This window comes from Lichenostomus cassidix, chromosome 7 (assembly GCF_008360975.1).
Source record: "Lichenostomus cassidix isolate B80296 chromosome 7, HeHo_3.0, whole genome shotgun sequence".
NCBI lineage: Eukaryota > Metazoa > Chordata > Aves > Passeriformes > Meliphagidae > Lichenostomus > Lichenostomus cassidix.
In genome coordinates this window covers 3,081,322-3,104,250 of record NC_139488.1, presented here as the reverse complement: position 1 = coordinate 3,104,250, position 22,929 = coordinate 3,081,322, and the positions used below count along the sequence as shown (strand labels likewise).

The window sequence follows — 22,929 nt, the reverse complement described above, 5'->3', positions numbered from 1 at the left end:
AATAGTAAAAATGCTTTTAACACCCACCAGAAACGGGCACTGGGCTGGAAAGGCACTTCGTATCCCTTAAGCACATCCCTTATTCACATGTAATGTGCAATAAGGCACGGAGGGCGCCCGTCTAATCCACCCCGTAACACACGACATATACAGACAAAAAACCGAACGCGGAACTCCTCATTGCACCCCAAACACGCGCAGTTCTTTTCATGACACGGAAATCCTGCTCATTACACAGAAACAACGGGGTTTAAAAGGGCTTTAATCGTCGCCACCAGCAAACAACCGCGCGCCGCCCTCAGCCCCTCACGGCCCCTTGGCCACGCCCACACACAGTGACCACGCCCCCTTGGCCACGCCCCAGGCCCGCCCCCGCGGTCCTCCAGGAGCATAGAGAGGCGGGCGGGAGGTGCCGGAGGGGCTGGCGACGGAAGTGACGTGCGGAGCGGGCGCCTGGCGCGGGCGGGCGGCGCCGTGCGGGAAGATGCCGGTGGCGGTGATGGCCGAGAGCTCCGTGAGCTTCAGGCGCCTCCTGGAGCAGTGCGAGACGCAGGAGCTGGAGGTGCCGGGGCCGGAGGGTCTGGAGGCGCGGGTGTTACGCGGGGAGGGGCCGTGGGCGTGTGTGTGAGCGGCAGAGGGCTCAGTGTCAATCTTGCCCCTTGGGCTCGCAGAGAGCCCTTCAGAAACTCGCAGCCTGCAGGTAAAGGAGTATTTCCATGTAATTATTCACGTCGTTTCGGAGGGACTACGAGGGGGTAGTTTGTGTGGTTCCGCCTTCAACGTCGCTGGGACAAGGGGAGTGGAGCCTGAGCCAGGCTTGGGGAGTTGTCCTTATTTCCAGTTCTACCGTGGCAGCTCTCACTGGCAGCTTCCCTCCACCTGTTTTACCTTCTCTTGCTTGATGCGTGTCGAAGCCTGGCTGCAGGCACTGTCAGGGAGATACGTGGGGATGGCAAAAGCTCTTCCCAGTTGATATCCACTCATTTCCAGTGCTTTTCTAAACCTGGAGCTCGTGCATCCCACTGCGGGGATGCAAAAGAAGGGCAAACTCTGAATTTTCCTCTCCCTGAACTCTTCTGATCCTGATTTTAGCCACTGCTGCCTTAGCAATTGAAGCTGCTAAATTGGCTTCCTGCAAATGCTTGCTGCTCTGTCTCTAGATAAACGGCCTAAAGCCTTATTGGAAACCTTTCTGGCTTTTAAATTATTACAGCTTTTTTTACAGCTTTTTTTGTAAATCAGGTGTGTGTTCCTTGTGTGATTTGTGAAATGTGTCAGTGGCCAAAGCTTAGCTCGGGGTTGTTAGGAGGGGCAGGGAAGCTTTACTGTGGTGGAACAGCCTGAGCTGAAGTTCAGCTGAAGGTAAAATGAAGTCAGGGCTGATTTAATTTCATTTTCAAACCAGCTGTTTGTGAGGAGCTGAGAAGCCAGCAGCTGCCACTCTCATGAGCTTTGAGAAGAGAGTAATGGAGGATATAACCTTACTTTATTTAAAAAAAAATTCCCAGACCTATTATGTGAGGGGAAAAAAAATCAGTTGTATTGGAGGGTTCAGTTTACATAAAACTTGGCTTCCTGCTGTGTTTGGCATCACACCCTCTTCCAGTCTGTAAAGCAAGGATCTCTGTTTGTTTTTAGGCCCCTGGAGGAATTGCCACACCCCTTGTTTATGGCCAGCTTCTGGCGTTGTACCTGTTGCACAATGACATGTAAGTGACTTGTCTCGATGTGTGACTCTGGGTTTGTCACCACAATGTTAGGAGCTGGTTGTGTGTTCAACAGAATGCTGTGTTTACACAAAATGATAATCATATTCCTGGGATTAAGTCTCTTTCACCCCCTGAGCTGGCAGGAAAACAGCTCTTTGCTCTTCCCCACACTTTTGAACTTTATTTAGGAATAAAGTTTTTTAAATAGTGAAACTGGCTCCTCTGGGAAGTGTTAAACATTTCAGTGTTTGGATTTGTAGCTGTTCTGGGCTGCATGTGTTTAGAGTTGGATTTGAGGCTGCTGCTTGTGTTTAAATTCCAGCAGGATAACTCTGGACTGTCCATGTTAGAAATAAAGGGTACTGTTGGCTTGAAGCAGCTAAATTTGCAGGAAGCAGAGATCCTGGGAATTTGGTCTGGGGGGTTATTCTCTGTCCCTGTGTGAACTTGATGCACTAAACTTGAGGTTTTAGTGAGGAAATGTTTTCCCAAACAGGTGTTAAATGAGGTAATTAATGAACTGTTTGTTGTGCTATGACAGTCCAGTGTTGTCTGCTGGAGAGCAGCTCTGTTGTTCCACTTCAGTAGCAAATATTCCTTCCTAGAAAGAATATTTTAAAGCACAGAGAGTATTCATTACAGCATCTGAACAAACCTTTTGGTGTCTCTTTGCAACATTTGGTGCCTGAGAAGTGTTTTTAACTTATTTTTTTCTTTTTTTAAGGAATAATGCACGTTATCTCTGGAAAAGAATCCCTCCTGCCATCAAATCTGTAAGTACTGGGCCAAATTGAACTCGTATTTGTTGCACAGCAATGTTCTCTGAAAATCTTGGAGTGGAAATGGGTTCATAGATATGGTCACTGTAGACAATATTCTTCTGGATTAACACTTGGGGTTTTTTTTGGTCACAACAGGCAAATGCTGAACTTGGTGCAATTTGGTCAGTGGGACAAAGAATCTGGCAGAGGGACTTCCCAGGAATCTACACAGCAATCAGTGCACACCAGTGGTCTGAGACTATCCAACCAATCATGGAAGCACTCAGAGGTACAAACTGAGCTTGTGCAGGGAGCAGGGAATTGCCTGGAATTATTTCTGTGTGCTCCAACACAAACAGACAAATTATTAATTACAAAGAAACCAGAAGTGGTCAGGAAAACTGTTGCCAAGTTTTTGTTGGTTTTCCTGAAAGGTTTTTAGGTATTGGGTGTAAATAAAAAGCTCATTACAAAACCTTGTAGGAACAGATAAATTGCTTTTATTAGGATTTTGTCTGTAGTTGTGTATTCTTTGACACTGGAATTTCATAAACCATGTGGTTTGTTCTGTAATAGCAAACCAGACCATTTATTGCCCAGTTTTATCAGACTTTAACCCGTGCTTTAGGGAATTTGGCTTGGCATTTCAGAACCTTGGGGTGCTTACAGGAAGGTTTTTCTGTGACATGTGACTTCAGACAAATGTTTTCTGTCCTGTGTAATGGTAACATGCCGAGTCTCGCTACTAGAGGGCAGTGCAGACTGCTACAAAGAGGTCTTCTGCAATAACAAATTCTCTGTACCTTTAGAAACAGCTGATTTTTCGATGCCATTAATGGTTAATTAGTTTTTAGCTTATTGCAGACAGAGAATGCCATCATATACAGAGTGTCCTGAAGTGTTTTATGTACTGGTGGTGGAGCCCAGGATGCTGCAAGCTGTATTTGGAGGCTCAGTGTTGGCTCTGAGGGGTTTTGTCCTGGCAGAGAGCAAGCTGTTGTCTCTGCTTGCTGACTGTGAACTGTGGGCAGGGAGGGGGAACTTCTGAAGTGCTCACTTGAAGGCTAGTAGTGCTTTTCCAAAGGTGTTAGAATTGAGGAAATATTCCCAGATTTCCCAGCTATGGAGATGAGTCTCTTGTCTCCTGTGTTTGTCTCTCCCTAGATGCAACCAGGAGACGAGCCTTTGGACTGGTTTCCCAGGCTTACACATCAATAGTTGCAGATGATTTTGCAGCCTTTGTTGGCCTTCCTGTAGAAGAAGCTGTAAAAGGTACTTGGCATCTATTCCCTGAGTAATTTCCGTACTGATGATGAGATCAGAGAGCTTCAAGTGATGCTTAATAAAAATGTATCTACAAGTTCCAGGGTTGTTAAGTGACTGGGCAGTGAATAGAAAACAATACCTTGGTTCTGGATAATGGTTTAATTTTTTAAAAAATTATTTGCCTCTATTTATCATTGTTTATTGTCCCCTTCTATATCTTACAAATGTCCAAATGCCTTTCCAGGTGTCCTAGAGCAGGGCTGGCAAGCAGACTTTGCAACTCGCATGGTGATGCCTAAAAAGCCAGGTGGGTGGAGCTGTTATTTCATCAAACACTGAGTTCAGCATTTTCTAGGAATTAGATGTTAAGTTTTTAATTACAGCTTTTCACAGGGTTCTATTAGATATTTTTTGGACACTCATGCTGCTTATAAACACGGGGCATGTGTAAAATGTGAGGAATTGGTTTGGATTTACAAGTATTTTGGATTATGCTACATCCTCACATAAATGTCTTTAAACAAAAGCAGACAGATATGCTGTGATTCCTCCCTCTCTGCTGCTGAGCTCTGCCTCAGTGGAACATAAACTGGATGACCTCAAATGACATGTCTTAATCTAATAAAGATGAGTCAAAAATAGACCATCTTGAACCAGAGATTTTTTTTTCTTCAGGAGAATTAGAACTTCTTTGGGCAGGGATTTAGTGAATCTTTGTGTTCTGAGGAGCTCTAGTTGTTGGTATAATTTCCTTTGCTTTTAAAATTTAATTCTTCTGGATCTTCACTGTCATGGTGTTGATAACAGAATATCTGTTCCTGCAAAGCTTGGTCTGCAGAAATACTTGTCTTTTTTTTTTTTTTTTTTTTTTTTTCTGAAGCTGTATCTGGCTGGCTGAGGCAAAAATAAATATTAAGCTATAAAAGCAGAATGAAACAGCTGCTCTTAAACTGCTCTGTGCATCTCTGGCAGAAGGAGTCAAATTGCAGCATATCCAAAAGAGCGAGATCTGTTAGACTAAAAAATGACACTGTTTGTATGGGCAGAGTTTTTGGGTGTGTTCAGAGCCCATAATAAACAGGTGCCAGGTGTTGAAATTTACCCCTAAGGGCACAAAGCCAACCAGAGCCCTGAGATTTTATATATGATCAGGCAGGGTTTTTTATGAACTGGTTGCAAAATATGCAGAGCTTAAAAAAATGGGAATTACTTACATGTGTTTTTTTCCCAAAAGTAAGTGCAAGAACTACTACTCAGGCAAAAGAAAGAGGCAGGAGGCTCTAATAGCTTTTGAAGCAGCTAAGCCTTGGATATTCTGCTTTTTACTTATGAAGTACAGTGTGATTAATAAACAGTTTTTATTTTTAATTACCTTTTGATCATGGTTTGCTGCATAGAACTGTTTAAAATTGGTCCACTGAGCTGATTTCTTATGTTTTTCTCCAGGTGCGCTAGAAGCTTCCTTTAACAGATTCCTTCCTTCATCAGGTATTTTTGTTTGGATTTTATAATGGATTTATCTAAACTTGTACAAACAATGTCACCAGCACCACAGAGTGGGAATTGAGTCCTAGAGAAGCGAATGTTGTCACTACCCCCTCCAAAATAAGAAACAGCAACCCACCCCAACCAGGTGCTGTGCAAACATGCTTCTCCCTCTCATTCCCTCGTGTTTTAAGATGTGCCTGACACTCCTGAGGTTCCCACTTCCATCGCTGCAGTCCTGTGTGTTCAGTTGGTCAGATCACCCAGCAGATTTGGTTGGGGCCTTCAGAAGGGCAGCTTGCAAGGAAAGGAGGAGCAGCCAGAGAGCTCCAGGAGCTTTCTTCTCAAGTCTAAATACTGTCAGCCTTCATTATTCAGACTCCAGTGTGTGCAAAGAAATTCTGGAGGCCGCTGACAAGCGGAACTTGTTGCAGCAGTTTTTGTGGTTAGTAACTCTTGGACTGCTGAATGTTGCAGATAACAGAGGAATTATGTCAGCTGGAGCTGTGTAGGTAGAACATACAGTTCAGATCTGCCTCCAGAAAAACCAGATGCATTTAATTTTTTTTTCCCTAATTTTGTGATGGATGGTATTGCTGATGGATTTGCTTTCTAAATGTCATTAACGATGCATTTGTTTTATCTTTATAGAACCTGCTCCGGTCCCACCAATTCCCAATGAACAGCAGTTGGCCAGATTGACTGACTATGTGGCTTTCCTGGAAAACTGATCACTCTGCTCCTGTGTTCAGAACAACTTGGAAATCCTGTGTACTGACAGTTTTAGATCTAAGATTTATTTTATTCCGTATCTGTTAAATGTTGCAGCGTCCCCCACTCAAAAGCGTGAAGTATCCAGTGTATGTCAACCCCACCTGTTTTGCCAAAGCCCAGCTAGCAGTGAAACAATCCTTTAACTCCTGCAATATTTATTCAGTAGGTACACAGCATACACAGCAGTATTACATAGTACAGTTTTTTAAATTGACTCAAAGCAGAACCTTTTTCAGGTGTGTTAGAAATGGAGAAGAAACAGTTCTGTGGTGAGTACTGCAGTGCTTATCACAGATCTATTGCATGTTGAACTAGAGGACAGAGTGGAAGACTGCCTAGCCTATATCTACAGAGAGAAAATATTTTGATGAAAGAGAAAGAAAACAATTTTGCAGTAACTCTCTTGCAAGTAGTTTTGTGGCATATTTATCATTGATCTTTTTTCTTGTTCTTTCTGGATTGTTAAATCTTTTTGTTCAGATGTGAGAAATTTCACATCAGGCATATTTTTACAGCAAAATAATTGTTTAACAAAGACAAATCTACACTTTGAGGAAGTATTTTGACTTTTGGAAGGTTTTATTTGAGTGACATAGGACCCCAGATATTTTCCTGGGTAACTCTACACCCTGCCATGTCTTGCTCCTTTTCAGTACACTGGGCCAGGATCTAATCTACAAGAAAGAACAATTCTTACCTGTCTTTAAGCTTTCTGGATTACTTTGGCAGTGATTGGAGAGGAATTTCAAGGTTAGAGGAAGAGCAGAGCCCGGGTGGGAAGGGGGGTGATGCACTGTGCTGCAGCATCAGTTTGAGGAATAATTCTCTCTGTCAGAGCACTGCTCTGGTAATCTTTGAGCTGAGAGTAGATTTTGGAAGCAAACATGAATTCTATTCCCGTTTTTGTTACATTGGTAAAAAGGCTGTGGAGAAAGAGTGGTGCTTTAAAGGGCAGTGCATGTCTCCATTTACTTCTCCCCCCTTTCTGAAATCTTATCCAGAGGCTCCATGGAAGCTGGCAAGTGTGCCCTCGTGTTGTGATTGTTTTTCCAGTGTGCACTGCCTACTGTACATTCTCTTGTTTGGGAGTGTTAGCAGGGAGGAATTACAAACTGTGCTCTGCTGCCTTGAGAGCTCCCTTTATATGTAATCACTTTCTCAAAATGATTATTTATTTGAAACTCACCAAGAGTTGGATTGCTACATTTATCTTCAGTGATATTAAAGAACATGTTTACACTGACCTTGTGCACTTGACTTTTTAAATTTTCTGCAGCATACGGGTCTGGTTTGGTGAGTTTTTTAATGAGCTCTTAACTGGCCTAATTTGGATAGGGCTAGTTAAGTATTACTGCAATATTTTATGCCTTGACAGCTTTGTGTGCAGCAGTTGTATGGTGTTGTATTAAACACTGGTGCCCTTCAGATGTCTTGAAGTATTCCTTGGTGTAAATTATTTGAACAGCTGAGTGAAAATTTCCCCTCTGTGTGTGTATTGTGCATCTCTGCACTTGTTGGTAGCATACAACGCTGCTTGGAGAAATGAAAATTAGACATAATTAAACAATTATTGTTCTCAGTGAATGGTAGTAGGAGAGGAGCAATGTGGACACTGGCAATCTGTGTCTGTCTCAAATCTAGTGTCTCATCTATGTCAAATGCAGTGAGTTTGACTCTGCCCTGTTCTAACAAGTTGATAATTGGGATTTCTGATCTGCTGTAAAATTTAAGTTGGCTGTTAGCTTTGGGTGAGGCCTTAACTCCTAACTTGTTTTGAGTACTGTGTTCCCAGCCATGCTTTTTGCCTTGTGCTACTTTGGAATCCAAGCTATTTCACATGGGTTTCATCCTCATTGCCCTTATCCTGGCTTTTGTTTCACAAATACCTGTCTTCAGATGAGCAGCTCTGTGCTTCCCCATCCAGAGCCCTACCTTGGGAAACATTGTGTGAATTATTTCCTAAACTGACATCTTCAGGCATTTGAATCCTTACCTGGCCTGCAATAACTCTATGCTTTCAACTCAACAAAGAAGTATTTTTGTGCTTGTGTTTGCTGTTTTAATTGAAGCAATTGGCGTGGGTTTTGGATTTCTTCCAAGTACAGGGCTGAGTGGGAGGACTTTTGAGTTAAGACACCAGTAGGAATTCAGTTGGGAACAGAGGTTCATGAAGGATTTGGCAAAAAGGAATTCCATTTCATTCCATTTCAATCTTCCATTTCATCTGCATCCCACCTGTAATGGAACATTGTTTCTTGGCGTTTTATTATCTTCTCTTATATGGGTTAGCAGTGCTGATTTACCCACACTTCCAGTCTCTGTAGGGAAAGCTACTTGAGCTCCAAGGTGGTTAAAACAGGAAAAACTGGGTGGGGAAGCTGAAGAGTTGAATATCCCTCCCTGCTGAAGATCCACATGGATACCTTCTGTGGCCTTTAATAACCAATTTAACAGACTTTCCAGTATCTCATCAGAGCTGCCAGCAATGCAGCAAAGAAAATGAAAGCAGAATGCACATGTAGAAGAAAGTCTCAGCAGGAATTGCAGGAGAACAGTTTGGATGTTGCTGTAAATCAGTGTTTCAGCCTGGGGTATGTGCAAGAAAACCTGTGTAAGGCAGTAAGGGACATCTGGAAGAAGTTCTTGGGTGAGTGGTTGATTCTCCCTGTGTCCTACCCTGCAGGAGTTGGCTGGACCATCACCCAGACAGTACATTGGTGTGTTCTTCTCCTAGGAAGGACTATCTGAGATGGCTGGCTTGGCAAAACGCCAAACAAACCCAAAAGACAGCAAGCTTTTTGCCTCTGTTTAGTGTCAAACTGTTTTTTGTAATTTACTCTCTATGGACCATGTGAAGGCAAATGAGTTGCTGGTTTGAGATGGGGAGCAGATTTCCATATATTTTATGTTCTTGGGTCATGCCAATAAACTTGGGAAGTTTGTAACTTTATTTTTAACTACTTGTCTTGAGCAATGGGAAGTAATATGCATTCCTGGTTTCCTGAATTTCGGGTTATTAAATGCCAGATTGTTCTGTGCCTTTACAGCAAAGAACCTCGGGTTTGGGATGCCCAGGCAATGTGGCAAAACTGGGTGTAAATAAACTCAGAGAACTTAAGGTTAAGCTTTAGGAATCAGGATGTTCCCAATCAATTCCAAAGCAGGAAATGTGGTTACCTGTCTCTGGAATGTGTTCCCATGTAATCAAAGTACAAGACTGGGAAGGAATGGACGGTTTTAGCAGTTGGAACCCAGTTTGGTTTTGCCATGTGAACCTTTGGTTACACAAGGATACATGATATAAACAAACAGTGCTGAATCATGACCAGCATCTTACTTTGTGTTCTAACAGCCCCTCAAAGCTGAAGTTGGTGTAAATATGTGATGAGAATCCACATGATGTGACAAGACTGGTAGATCAGTGACTGCACTGAGACCTGGATTTGGTCTCTGATCCATAAGCAAGGACACACTCATGTAGGTCTTTGAGATCTGATGGATATTTGAGGTATGAAATACATTTTAGTGCTTTGTCTTTTTAAGCAGAGTTGAGCCTGTGTGAGGTAGAACATACCAGCTCTGAGAGCTGTCCTAAGCTTTCCAAACTCAAGAGTAGTATGATAATGACACACTGTGCTTTCCTGTGCTAATTGTGATCTGTGTTTAGACTAAGTTTATTAACATCTGGGACTTCAGTACTACATGCAAGGAAAGTCTCACTCCATAACTCAGACCTGCAGTAAACAAAGGGAACTGTATTTAGTTCAAATATTTTACTGTAGTTCCAACTTATGTGTGTAGCACTTTCAGCCTGGCACTGCAGCTGATAGAAGGTGAAAGAACTACTCAGCCTACTTTGTCCTTAAAAGAGTTAATATTTGGAAACAACTAAGATCTTTAGTATTTCTATTTTTAACAATTAGTTTGCTCCATAAAAATTGCTCCCAGGTATTTAATGCTTAGTGCTGTTTCTGTAGTAAATCACTACAGCAAATGGGTTCCTCCTTGATCTGATGGATCAGCAGTGCTGAAGAAGCAGCAGATGCTGAGTAAAAGTAGGGGCTCTTGGGGCTGAGGTTCAAGGGTTGAAGGAAGGACTTTAGTACCTGCTGAGGACATGGCCCGGTTCACAAGCACAGGATTTGCTGCCAGAGGACCCTGCTTTGCTCTTGCTGGATGCCATTCCCTACCAATGCACGGCCTTACATTTTTCCTGGACCAAGTCTGGTGGCTCTGTGGCAGCAAGTCTGTCCTGTGTCCAGCTGACAGCAGAAAAGTGCAGGACATGTCTGCTTCCAGCGCTTGTCTTGGCCGCTCCTGCAGGGCACTGGCACCATAATCAGAGACGCAAAAGAGCTTCTCCTCCCAGAGCTATCCCTATCCTCTGAACTTCTCCAGGTGACAGCCTTGATGTTCACTGGGGAGCCTCCCTGTTTGTGGCCATCCATTGCTGTGCTCAGCAGGCACCCAGCTGTGTTTGGACATGAGCTGCCACAGCCAGACATGCACGCACTGGAGCGTTCAATACCAGAGGAGGGGCTGATTGTTTATTCCAGAATGCGAGAAAAATAGCTAAAAGAACAAGAGAAACCTTGACAGTGTTTCTGCAGGAGATAAACACCAGTGCTGCCAAACTGCATGGGGTGGTGGCATGTCTGCTGTTGTAGGGACTCTGCCACACCTGCTGCTTTCAGTGCTCCCCGAGCCCCAGGGCTCAGAGCAGCATTGGTGCCCTGGCCCACGCCTTCCTTGTGTGTGTGTCACACCCCCGTGTTTAGGATGGCCAGCAGCCAGGACTTGTCCCAAGGAGCCGGGACTTGTCCAGCTTCTGTGGAAGGCCCTGTGCCCTTCCCGCTGCGGCTGCGTCGGCAGCCCTGGGGGCTCCTTCTGCTGCCCTGAGCCCGCAGAGCAGGGAGCATTTGCTTCTGGTTTGAGCAGTTGCTGAAGTTCCTGCTGGGCTCGCTTAGACACTTGGGGCAATGGATTCCTTCCATCCTGGGTCACTTTGGGGGGGGTGGGGGCGGCCCCAGGGCAGGTGGCAGCGTGTGCAAGGGCCCTTTGTGACACGGTGCAGCATGGTCATCGTGGGATGCAACGGGACTGCGTGTCATTGGGCCCTTTGTGACACGCCATGACATAGGTGCTGGAAGCGACACAGCTAAGCCTCAGTGCTCGGAGCACGCGACGGGACAGGACGGGACAGAGCGTTGCCATGAGGCTTTCCTACAGCGCACTCGTTCCTTGCCGACCCGGAGCATTTCCGAGGCGTTCTTCCTGCAGGTGACCTCGAGGCCAAGCCACAGGACTTGGTGACCTGTGGCCTCCTCGAGGCTTCTCCTTTGCAGGTGTCCCCGAGAGCAGAACTCGGGACTTGGTGACTCGGAGCTTTTCCGAGGCATCGCCCATCCCTGTGGCCTGTGCCCTCGAGGCCGGACCGTGGGATTTGTTGACCACAATCCGTGACGAGGAGTCTCCTGTCATTGTGGCAGGAGCCCTCGAGACCAGAGTGCAGGACTTGTTGTCCTGTAGCCTTCCTGAGGCTTTTCTGTCGCAGGTGCCTTCAAGGCACAACTGCAGGACTTCCTGACCCGGAGCTTTTGCGAGGCATTACTCCTGCAGTTGCCTTCACAGGCACAACTGCAGGTTTTTTTGACTTGGGGTTTTCTGGAGGCATCTGTGTTACACGTGCCCTCGAGGCCAGACTGTAGCATGGCAGACAGATTCCTCAGCCTGTTCAAAGTGTTCAGGAGGAAATCAAAGAAAGACACTGCAGCTGCCCCACCACAACAGCCTGGAGACGAGGAGCAGTTCCAGCCTCTGCAGGAGGGTGAGTGACAGAACTGGGCCACAGGGCTGATGGCTACAGCCAGCTTTGCCCCATGCCATGCCATGCCATGCCATGCCATCCCATCCCATGCCCCAGGAACATGCCCATGGATAGACTAGAAGAGGGGCTGGGGCTGACCCCTGCTGCAGCCGTGCTGCATCCCCTGGGCATCCCGGGGCTGTCCCTGCCTGGGCAGCACAGGCCTGGGCTGTGTTCTCTGGCCTCTCCTGCAGCCCCTCAGCCCTGGCTGTGCTCACTCTTTCCCACATGCAGGCACGGACCAGACACAAGAGCAGGACTCCGCCCGTGGCCGCTTCCACAAAACAGCGCAGGTAGCTGCAGCCATCCCCACTGGGGCTGGGCGTGCTGTCCCTGCTCAGCCAAGCACCTCGCTTGGAGCACTCCATGGAACATGCCTCTCTTCCGTGTCCTTCCTTCTCCTGCAGACCTTCAGGAAATTCATGGGCACTGGGCGTGGAAAGACCAAAACCACTGCTACTGAGGGCACAGCTGAGCCTGACTCCAGGAGAACTCAGCACCCCACAGGGGCTGATGTCAGCACAGCATCAGCTGAGCGCTCTGATCGTTCATTGCCATGTCAGAATTTTCAGAGGGCAAAGGCAGACTTGGCACCACCTAACAACATGGTCATCAAAAACACTAATGCTGGAATGACTCAGGGCATCGCAAATACTAACACCATGCCCGCTCCCACTGTCATTCATGCTCCCATTCCTGATTTATTTGAGGAGAGTGGTGTTTCTTCTCAGCGGCAGGTAAGCAGCCTGGGGCCAAGGCTGGAGGCCTCCCAGGATCGTGTGGCCCCTCAAGCCACATCTGCTGGGCCCCCCAATGTGCTGTTGGGGCCAGCACATTGTTTTGGGAAGGGAAGCATTACTTGGGGGAAGATGGGGAAGTTGCTCCCTTGGACAGCACTCCAAGTCTTCCCCATGGCTCCCCCAGGTGCCAGCCATAGTGAGGAGCATTCACCAGAGACTCATGGCCTCTCTAACTGTCAATGTCAGAATGAGCATTAACATTCTGAGGCTGGCTGAAGAACACCCTGTCGATGTGGTGATGACCCTTCTGCGCTGTGCCCCATCATGTGACAGGTATGGGGCTCTCCTGCCTTGAGAATTCAGGGCTCACCAGCCTTTAGGGCCCATCACCCTGGAGAACCTGTCCAACGGGGTCTGCCAGACAGGCAGAGAGTTCCAGGACCCTCAGCCCCCTCTGCTTCCCCAGCCTGCTGCCACGCTCCCTCCCTGCCCCTCAGGGCACCGGGGCACTGTCACATGAGCCTCTGCAGCTGCACAGGGCATGGTAGTGTGACTGAGACACGCCTGACACACAGCTCTGGTCCCACAGAGCTGCTGCGATGATGTGGAAAACAATAGCGTCGTCAGGACCGACTGTGGGGAAGGTGCTGCCAACACTGCTCTGTGTGATGGAGGATTGGCCAGTGCACAGCATGTCCACCTCTGATGGGGACAACAAGGATGCTTTTGCCCTGGCTGTGAGTTTCTGGAAGTGGCCTTTGCTCGCCCCCAGGTCACCTCTCCAGCAGCTCTCCATCCTCTCCCTGCCTCAGGCGCTGGGCTGAAACCTGGGCTAGGGGCAGGCTCAGGGGCCACAGGGCCCGGTGCTCCCCATGGGTCTCCCCTCAGGCCCTGCCACATGGACACCTTGGCACTGAGTGCTGTCTCGGGCTGCTTCTTTTGCAGGCAACTCTGGCCCTGTGGGAGATGGTTGAGGTGCCTGATTGCCAGGAGGCAATGAATCTTTATTCCTCCCGCCTGTTTGTGGCTCTGCTATTCCAAGTTGTCATGACCACAGAGCAGATGCCAGAGGAAGTTCATAACTTCTGGAGAACATGCCAGGAGGAACACCGCCTTCCCACCAACCCCAACAGGTCCCAGTCCTCCTGTCCCTTCCATGCCCTTGTGGCCAGAGCCAGTGCTCCCAGGGTGACCTGGCCTTTGCTCTGCACACAGATTTGCAGTGCAGACCATGAGGGCTCTGCTCTGGCGCCTGTGCTGTGATGATGTGGTGATGTCTATGGAGCGCAAGCGTGGCTGGGACACACTGCTCTGTGCTGACACCCAGCACTATGCCGTGGGTCATCTGGCCAGGTGAGACCCCCTTCTCCCTGCTGCCCCCGGCATTTGTGCACTGTGACCAGAATGGCACTCACAGTCCCCGTGGCCACGGACGAGAGAGCCTCGTCACCGAGGGACGGCGGCGCAGACTGGAAAAGTCTGGGGGAGGGAGGGTGTCCACAAGGAGCTGCGTCCAGGGTTGTGGGGAATGACCACAGCTCTGTGAGTCAGTCCTGGGAGAGTTTTGCCCCTCCACCTCAGGGTCTTGGTGCCCTTTTCCCCCTGCCAGGGAGATGCACCGTGTCTTGATCCCCTTGTGTCACCGCATCGCACTCCACCTGCTCAGGCTGCTCAGCAGGGAGGAGCCACGCTGGGATCTGCCTGCCCTGGCGTTCCTTGTGGAGGTGAGCCTGAAGGCCAGCGCTGCCTCGCCCAGCTGCCTCCCAGCTCTCTGCCCTCTCGTAGCCGCAGCTGCCTGGGACGGTGCCCGTGCCCTGTGCTGCCGCCTGGGCCCAGTGCTGACTGGTTCTGGGCTCCTGCCAGCCGGCTCCCCTGTCAGTGCCTGTGCCTTTCAGGTCCTTGACTGCCTGGACTTGACTGAATATGCTGACAGCGTCCTGGAGATCCTGACAAAGCGCCTGCACAGCCAGTGCGCGCAGAGGCGTCGCCTCGCGCTCAGAGGCTTCGTGATGCTCAGCAATGACACCCATATGGTGAGAAGGGGCAGTGGCTGAAGCTGTGCTGGCAGCGTGGGGAAAGCAGCCAGCCAGGCTTGGCTGTGCTTCAGGAGCTGAGGCAGCTGCTCCCAGCTCTCCTGCCTCCTGCTTCAGCTTGCCTGAGTGCTTTGGGACAGGCCTTTGGCCTCTGGGCCCTGCGGCAGCACGGTGGGATTGCAGTGCCAGGGGAGTGTTGGCAGTGCAACTGTTCGCGGCTTCACAGCACAGCCTTGTGTTCCACACAGGCCAGAAGAATGGGCATCGTGTCTCTAAGGCTCGTGGAGCTGCTGGGTGATCGAGATGGAGAAGTGGTCGAAATGACCCTCTCTGTGTTCACGAATGTGCTCCAGAAGAAAGACATCCTGGTGTCCAGCACCACTGCCCCAAAACTGGCTGAGGCACTCCTGCCGCTCTTTGACCATGTAAGGCTCTTTGCCCCCAGCCACAGGCACGGGCTGCTGCCCACAAGTGTTGTGTCCTGTGGATATTTTGGCCTTTGATGAACATGGAGTAGCTGGCGCTGAGGTTTTTCCTTTCCTCCAGGACTACTACCATGTGCAGCTGCTCTCCATTCGCCTCTTTGGCAAGGTGATAGAGTCGGTAGCGGAAGAGGGAAAAGAGGCCCTGAAGGCAATTGTCGACCGGAGCCTGTACCCACTTTTCATCTACTGCCTCAATGAGAACTGGCTTTTGGCAGAGGTGAGGACTCATGGGCTGCCGGTGCATCCCTGGGAGGGGACTCGGCTGCCTCCTGCCCCGGTGCCTCCCAGGCCGCAGCCTCCCGCAGGCCTTGGCACAGGGACGCCAGTCCTGTGCTCTGGGCTGCGGTGCCACCTCCGGCTCTCTGCTGCTCCCCAGGCCTCTCACCAAACGCTGCTTCGTGCGGCCAGCTTCCTCAAGAGGAGAGATCTTCAGAAGCTGCTTAACGCGAAGAAGATGTTGAAGGTCGCCGAGTGCCTGGTAAGGACGGCCTGGAAGCCCCAGCCCCAGCCTAGAGAAGCCCCCTGCCCCCGGTGCCCAGTGTGTGGGGCTGGCAGCTGTGCCCCTGCCCGCTGCTGCACCCAGGAACCAGGCGGGCTCTTCTCCGGGCTGCCCTGGCCCCGAGCAGGGTGCCGATGGAGCCGCGGCCCCGCTGGGCTGTGCGGCTCCCCGGGCGGCACCGCGGCTCTCCGGGCAGCCGCCGGCCCTCTGCCCCCTCCAAAGCGCGGCGCCAGCGGCTGCTGGCCGCGCCTCGTGGCTGTGCGGGCAGGGGAGGTCAGGGCAGGGCGCAGGGAGAGCCCGGCCAAGGGGCAGAGCCCGCGCCAAGCCTTCCCTCCTGGCGCTCTCTCCAGCTTGCCGAAGGACGGCAGCCGAGCGGCCGAGCAGCTGCGCCACGGCCTGCCGTGCCTGGAGAGCCCGGTGAAGCCCCTGCGAGAGGAGGCCGTCAGGTTCCTGGGTGAGGCACGATCCCGGGCTCCCGCCCCGCCCCGCCGCAGCTCGGCCCCAGCCCCGGCTGCTGCCCCGGCAGCGGCATCCGGGCCCGGGGCTCTGGAGCCCCGCCTGGCCTCGGGGCTGCTGCCGCCCCGCTCTCGCAGGGAGCCGTGCCCTTCCTTGGGCGCCCTGATGCGGCAAGGGCCCGGGCTGAGCGCTGCCGGCGCAGGAGGCCGTGTGGCCCCGGGGCTGGCAGCGCCGCTGTGGGGGAGCTGTGCCGCTGGGGCTGTGACACAGGGCTCTGTGTTCCCAGGGAGCGCCGGGCGGTACCTGATGGTGGTGGGGCAGCTGCTCGCAGAGAGAGTGAGTGAGGACAGCGGGGTGTCAGCGGGTGCTGCCGGGAGGAGCTGCAATCCCTGCCCTGGCTGCGGAGCGTTCTGCTCCCTGGGTGGATGAGGGGTGTCATGGGCAGAGCGCAGCGAGATTTCAGGGACACGGGAGGAATTTGTGGCCAGCAGCTGACGGCCCATCCCGTTGGCCCCTCCTCTGTTGCGGCCATGGCCGGAGCTGGGTGGGATGGCCCTGGCAGGACGGTGTCCTTGGTTTCGCCTTGGGCTCTGACCGCGGCTGTGTTGCTCTCTGTTGCAGCCCAGCAGCAGGAGACGGAGGTCAGCACCTGAGTGCCGCTGGAGCTCCAGGCACAGCTGATGCTGGGAACGGCTGAGCCTGTGGGAAGCTCGCGTTGTTTCAGCCCTCTCCTTCCCTGTTTAAAGCTCCATCCCTGCAGCCCTCACAGCCTCCCCATCCCCTTTTTTCTCCTCCGCTCTCCCTCCCTGTTGACAGTTCCCTCTGGTCTCCTTCCCTGTTGATAGTTCCCTCCCTGCAGCCCTCACATTTTTTTTTTTCCTCCCTGTTGATAGTCCTCCCTGCAGCCCTCACAGCCTCCCCATCCCCCTTTTGCCCTCCCAGCTCATCCCTTCCCCTGCCATTAATAAACAGTTTAGCTTCTTCACTTTATCTGCACCTGTGTGATGCTGAAGCGGCGCAAAACCCGAGCCCAGGGACACACAGGCCCCTGCTGCTGTTCTCTTCTGCGCCGTGTTCTGTGCAGAGACGCAGAGGAACAAGGGCACATCAGGCTGGACAGGTCCCTGTCCTAAGGGTCCATTTCCACAACACGGTGGAGTGAAAGGTCTTGCTTTAACTCTGAGCCCACTGAAGGCCAGTAGTGGGACAGGGACTCTGTGTGTCAGGGACCCAGGTCGTGTCTAAGGCCCTGCCATACTCGGTCTGCTGTTGCGCACGTCGACAAGATGATGAAGTACAGACAATGAAGGGAAGCTTCTTGTTTCACTGGTGGGAATTTGACCCTTCAGAGAAACAGTGGGTTGGTCCATCAATGGGAAGTTAAGCTGTGATAGAAGAGCCAGACACGATGGGGCTGTTGTTGGCACGGAGGTGGTGTCGTAAGCCGTTGCAGCCTCGTCTCGTGCGCTGGCCACTCGTGAGATGAAGTCCTAACTGGAAAAATTCCACTGCAGAGGGGGAGATACCAGGCCTGCTTCTGGGGTGGAGGGGCGAGAAGGACAAAATGCACACCTTTTGATGCAGGGGATGCCCTGAAGGTTCTCGGCCTGCCTTCCCCTCCTGCCGGAGCACCATGCTCCTTCTCCTGCTGAGCGGCTTTTCCCAGATGCAGGGTTCTGTGTGTATTACTAGTTCCTACAGCAGCTAACAAAATAAAACTTGCTTTGCATTCAGAAGTGCGTTTCCGACTTTTTGTGCACAGCAATCCTCCGGAGCCTGTAACACCCTGGATTTTAGAGGAGCCAACTTGAGTAGGCTCTGATGCCTCCCCCTCCTTGTGGAACCAGTTGCTTTCCCGGGGAGTGTTCTACTTCCCCCTCTCGAGAGCAAAGAGGGAGCTGCAGAAAGAGCTTGCCAGGCTGCTCTCGATCCTTCACCAGCAGTCCTGGTTAACTGGAGAAGTCTGAGCTGACTGGAACTGTGCAAATGTAACAGCCACGCACAGGAAGGGTCGGAAGGATGATCCGGCAACCAAAGGCCTGGCAGCCTGAGCTCGGTAGCTGGGAAGGCCTCGGAGCAGATCCTCCCGAGTGCCATCCCGCGGCACGTGCAGAGAACCAGGGGCTCTGCTGGAGGGTGGGCAAGCTCTGCGCAGGGATGGGGCCAGGTGGGGTTTTGGTGGGGTGTTGAGGGCTTCTGTGCTGGTGTTGGGGGGCGTTGATGTTGGTGGGGGTGTTGGGGAAGGAGATGTCTGGAAGGTGAGAGGTCTAGGTTGCAATTCATCCAGTTTGAAGGCAGCATCTGTGCTTTTGCACAGCTTTGGTTATGGACAGCAGAAGAAATATCTGTGACTATGTCTGTTAATGGTCCTTATTCTCATGCAGGGAAGAAGAGGGGAGAGCTGTACTTTCTTGGCCACTTTGATCTCTCTAGCAGGGGGAGGATGAGCCTTTTTGCAATGTACTCATTTGTTTGGGGTACTTTTGTAACACTGAGAGGTGTTTCATTCCTTGACAGCTTTTATTCCTTAATAGAATGTAGCAGTGGCTCTTGCCCAGAATAGGCTCAAGCGATCAGCCGCACGGGGTAATGGCCCCAGAAGAAGAGTCCTGGGTGTGAGGTGAGACCTTGGATAGGGTGACAAAAGCAGTACACACCCAGGACACCCTGTGACTGGCGCTTTCAATATGCATCAGGCAACCAGTCCATTCGCCCTGCACATCTTCCCTCCCCTATCCTTTGGTTTTTGTTCCAGAATATTCGTCTTTGTTCTCTCCCCTTGGGTCTCCCCACTGGGCTTTCAATTTTTGTACCCTCCCTCACTGTAACCTCATTGCCTTGTACCCTTGTCTGTTCCCATTCCAACATGCTCGGATTGGCCCTTTACCATAAACCACTCCCGTTCTGCACTCCCTTTTAACCCCTTGTCATTGTGTGCTCAGGGCTCCTGAGCCTCAAATCCTGACCCCTCTCTGACCTCCACATCCCGCTCCGTTTCTACTTCCCTTCTCCTTCGCCTTCCGCCTCCAATAAACCCCAGGATTCTAGACTTAAGTGCCTGCATTTCCTAATTCCTTGCCGAGATTCTTGCTTGCCTCCATCCCCCGAGACTCCACAGACAACCCTGCGAGCCTCACTGCCATGGAGAGTCCAGCGTGAGCTTGGTGCTGCTCGGCTCCACAGCCCACCTCTTGGTTGCGGCTTCAGGGCGCGCTGCCAAACCAAAGAGTGAAGCCATGAGTGTTGCTGTGACTCGGATCTGCCATCTTCCGAGCACCCAAGCACATTGGACTTTTCTTACCTCATCATCGTCCCTGCAGTGTAGCTCACACCAAGTGGAGCTCCTGGGGAACACCAGAGAGACTGACGGAGCGGTTCCAGCAGTCGAGCACGAATACCTATTGTCATCTGGTGTTCTGTTGCCCAGAGACCGGCATTGGCAGAGGGGCCAAGCCCCATCTGTGAAGTGTTGCAGACGTCGAATCCAAGGGTGAGTGCTTTGTTGAAGGGCGGGGATGGGAAATTCCCCTGCCGGTCCCTCAAAGTACTCTGAAAAAGCCCTTGGGTAGCCTCCAGGGACTGTTAGGGGTGACAAGGCTCGCCAGTCTTTGAGCTCATTTTCTTTTACATTTTTCATTTTGCAGTGCAGTAGGTGCGGGGTGGGATTTAGAGAGACTTTGCCCGGGATTCAGAGAAGTGAGCAGTAGGGTAAAATGGGTTATGGCCGCTCAAAGTCTCTCAACTCCCAAAAGGAAATATATTTTGATTTATCCCGTCTTTTCGTAGAAAATAAGGTTCTGTTTCCTAAGCATATATTCAAATATCTTGTACATTGGGTTTTTATTCATGGTCCCCCAGTTTCTGTTGATTCTACACTTGATTTGGAATTTTGGAATGAGGTCGGGAGAAGATTGGTAGCGGCAGGCAAGGCAGGAGATAAAACTGCAGTAGAAGTGTTTGCCTTGCATGCCCAAGTTTACAAATTAGTGAATAAAAAGGTCTCTCCTCATTCCTCGAATCCATTTCGCGTGCCCCCCCCGAGTTACCTTCGGCACCCAACCTTTCAGTTTCTCCTCCTTCAGTTTCCCCACATGTTCCCTCTGACTCTCCTTACCCCTACTCTCCGTCCCCTAGCAATCCCTTTAGGAGAGAGGGGGAGAGTGCAGCCCACCCGTCGGTGCCTGGCCACCTCCAGCCCCAGGGCATTTCCCTGCTCCTTTCTTTGCCTTGCCCAAGCGGAACCGCGCACCCTGTTCAGGCTCTTCACCCAAACCCCTTTTCCTTACCCCCTCTACCCTCGTTTACCCAATCAATCAGGGCTGACAAAGATGGTGCCCGCCACATGGCAGTGCCAACACAAAATGATGGCTTTGGTGTTGCTCCTCCTGGTTCACAAAATGGCGGGGCAGGGCCTGCCAAGATGGCACCCCCTTCCCCTTCTTCCAAGAAGCCGTCTTGTTTTCCCGCCTCACAGGCTTCAGTCATCTCAGCTCCACCTCCCCCTCCCCCTTTCCCTGTGTCGTCACTCCCTGCCCCCATTACATCAGGGGGCGGAACAGCGGTGTGGGAAACTACACCTCCCGAGTTCCCACACTCAGGTTCCCACGCCCTGTCAACATCTGGTCGCCATATTTGCTGGGCCTAAAATGATGCTGGTGGGGGGGAGGAAGGTGTGTTTGCCGCCCCAGCATGCCGGAGGCAAGGAAGCCCTAGCCCTCCACCATGGCACGGCTGCCCCACTCGCCCTGAGGCAATGATGTGGCAAGCAATTCCTTTCAGCTCATCGGAGAAGCTTTGTAAGGCGGCAAAAGAATACAGGACGGACTCCACATATTTTCGGTCCCTCTTCCAAGCCATGTTAGATGCAGAGGTCTGTCTTGGTTTGAAAGACAGGTGTCTGCTGAAAGAGGTTGAACCCTCCCTTAGGACAGAGAATGTGATTTCCCCTCCCTCCGAATTATTTTAATTTTGAAATCAAGGGCTTTCAGGCAGAGGTATGGGAAAAGGAATAACAGTGCTTTACTAGTATCTACAGCAGAGTAAACAAGCATTAAGAAGAATAACAACAACAAATAAAACCAGAGAAAAAAACAGTAACAGATGTCCTTTGAGTTGGTGAGCACTTTCCCGCGTGGTGTAACTACAGTCGCAAGCAGCAGGGGTGCTGTTGAGCTCCCGTCCTAGCGCAGCCTTTTGTCTCTTACAAAAGAATTGATGACTCCAATCACCCTGATATTTGTTGCTTCGTAACAGGGATGGAGGAAAAATTCCAGTGCCCCCCAACCTCCGACAAGTGCCATTAGGGAGCCAGCATGAAGGAATAGGATTTGTATCAGTTCCCTTAAACACCAGGGACGTCAGACAATTTAAAAAGGAAATAGAAAATTTATTAGATGATCTCATAAGGGTCTCAGAAGAAGTAGACCAACTTTTAGACCCCAACATCTATGTGAGAGATGAAATGCAATTAATTTTAGAATTATTGCTTACAGCTGTTATAATAATAATTAAAACAGCCGAGAGGCAAAATTAGAACAGGCAACCTCAGCAGAACCTGGCTGCTGATCACGAAAGGCAAAATCAGAGGCCCAAAAACAATAATCAAAATCCACAACATAAGCAAGAACAAAACATCAATAAACCTTTTAATGAACATCAGGGATAGGATGAAGGTCTCCAAATGCGTTCTGAAGAAACCCAGTTTGTAGCAAACTCTTGGAAAGATAGAAAGGAACTAAGAAAGTTGAAAGACTGGCTAGACGAGGGGTTGGATAAAGCACAAAAAGTTCATAGAGAGAGATGAGGAAGAGCAAAAGTCTAAAGATGAGAGGTTGGTTGTAGAAGTAAAGGGGGCTAAAAGAGAGGAAATTCCAGGGAAGCAAAGAGAACCGAAAAGACGAGATGAACCCACGAAAAGGGTATTGCAGACGAAACCAGGCCAGGAAATTGTATGCTACTATTGTAGAGGAGGGACATCGGAAGCAAAAATGTCTAAGAAGAAAACATGATGAAAAGGCACTTAAACAAAAATAGGGATGTCAAAAGGTATATTAGGGATAGGACCATCGTATGAACCTCTGATATGGTCCCTTGATAAAATTAAAAGTGAAGCCCCTAGGCAAAAAAGTTACACTTTTAGTTTTAATTGGTTTTAATTAGATTTAATTGGTTATTTTTGTTTTAATATTTTGAATAAGTTTTTTATAAATTTTAGTAAGTTTTCAATGGGTTTAATCAGTCTACCATTTAAGAATTACCACAAAGATACAATTTGAGCAAAGAAATTAGTTTAGTAACTGGGGCAAAAAGAAAAGAATGCACGTGTGTTGTGGTGACAGAGAAAGTAAGCACGGAGTAAGCGAAGTTGTGTGTGTGTGTGCCAGCAAAATAGTTATGTGTGAGTGCTGGTGAAAGCCAAAATTGGTTTTGTGTGTGTCAAATTGTTTTCCTGTGTGTGTCAGCTTGTTTTTGTGGTGTTAGCAAAGGGCTGCACGGAGGTGCTGAGAGAGAGCAGACGTCTCTCCCCGAACCCCCCGTGCGGGCGGCTGTCGGCGAGCTCCCTGCTCCCAGAGCGGGCAGCTGCAGCCGCTCGCCTTTGGCCGAGGCCGCTTGTTCAGAGTGGTGGGCGGCGGCCGGGAAAGAGGGAATCGCCAGTTTGGATTATTGAATTTTAACAGATTTAAATTGTATCGGGTTTAAATTTATTTTAGTTTAAATTGAATTGATTTCAATTAGTTTGTTTGTTAATTTTAACTGAATTTTAATTTGTTTTTAGATGAGCTTTAGAGTAATTGTTAAAATAATTTATCCCATTTAGAATTATACAATGAGTGCTATATGTGGATGACTCGACTT

The 22,929-nt window shown here is 50.0% G+C and overlaps 2 protein-coding genes across 5 annotated transcripts in view; both read left to right on the top strand.

The window, feature by feature from the left end:
* Positions 1 to 404: 404 nt before the first annotated feature.
* On the top strand, positions 405 to 7,238 carry COPS8 (COP9 signalosome subunit 8). The gene is made up of 8 exons (XM_085065807.1): positions 405 to 562; positions 1,639 to 1,709; positions 2,434 to 2,482; positions 2,627 to 2,759; positions 3,635 to 3,742; positions 3,981 to 4,043; positions 5,183 to 5,224; positions 5,873 to 7,238. The coding sequence occupies exons 1-8, from the start codon at positions 485 to 487 to the stop codon at positions 5,950 to 5,952; spliced, it is 624 nt and encodes a 207-aa protein (XP_084921933.1). The 5' UTR covers positions 405 to 484; the 3' UTR covers positions 5,953 to 7,238.
* A 3,782-nt stretch (positions 7,239 to 11,020) lies between these two features.
* The window catches only part of LOC146434325 (maestro heat-like repeat-containing protein family member 1), a 38,589-nt gene continuing 26,680 nt past the window's right edge, over positions 11,021 to 22,929 (top strand). The window contains exons 1-15 of one of the 4 annotated variants that reach the window (XM_085065804.1): positions 11,021 to 11,822; positions 12,096 to 12,154; positions 12,269 to 12,598; positions 12,786 to 12,934; positions 13,191 to 13,338; positions 13,547 to 13,734; positions 13,817 to 13,954; positions 14,211 to 14,325; positions 14,497 to 14,634; positions 14,883 to 15,059; positions 15,181 to 15,336; positions 15,496 to 15,597; positions 15,969 to 16,072; positions 16,361 to 16,410; positions 16,696 to 16,935. In XM_085065804.1, the coding sequence (XP_084921930.1) occupies positions 11,705 to 11,822; positions 12,096 to 12,154; positions 12,269 to 12,598; positions 12,786 to 12,934; positions 13,191 to 13,338; positions 13,547 to 13,734; positions 13,817 to 13,954; positions 14,211 to 14,325; positions 14,497 to 14,634; positions 14,883 to 15,059; positions 15,181 to 15,336; positions 15,496 to 15,597; positions 15,969 to 16,072; positions 16,361 to 16,410; positions 16,696 to 16,727 (2,004 nt within the window). In that variant the 5' untranslated portion in view covers positions 11,021 to 11,704 and the 3' untranslated portion in view covers positions 16,728 to 16,935. Of the gene's footprint in view, positions 11,823 to 12,095; positions 12,155 to 12,268; positions 12,599 to 12,785; positions 12,935 to 13,190; positions 13,339 to 13,546; positions 13,735 to 13,816; positions 13,955 to 14,210; positions 14,326 to 14,496; positions 14,635 to 14,882; positions 15,060 to 15,180; positions 15,337 to 15,495; positions 15,598 to 15,968; positions 16,073 to 16,360; positions 16,411 to 16,695; positions 16,936 to 22,929 lie in introns of those variants that run through there. The other 3 variants (XM_085065806.1, XM_085065803.1, XM_085065805.1) reach the window with 3 other exon arrangements.

What these genes read in the sequence shown, in the direction of transcription:
- COPS8 (XM_085065807.1), top strand. Translation starts at nt 485, where the DNA reads ATGCCGGTGGCGGTGATGGCCGAGAGCTCCGTGAGCTTCAGGCGCCTC. An exon ending in AATCATGGAAGCACTCAGAG is followed by an intron (nt 2,760 to 3,634) that starts GTACAAACTGAG and finishes GTCTCTCCCTAG; the next exon opens with ATGCAACCAGGAGACGAGCC. An exon ending in TGTAGAAGAAGCTGTAAAAG is followed by an intron (nt 3,743 to 3,980) that starts GTACTTGGCATC and finishes ATGCCTTTCCAG; the next exon opens with GTGTCCTAGAGCAGGGCTGG.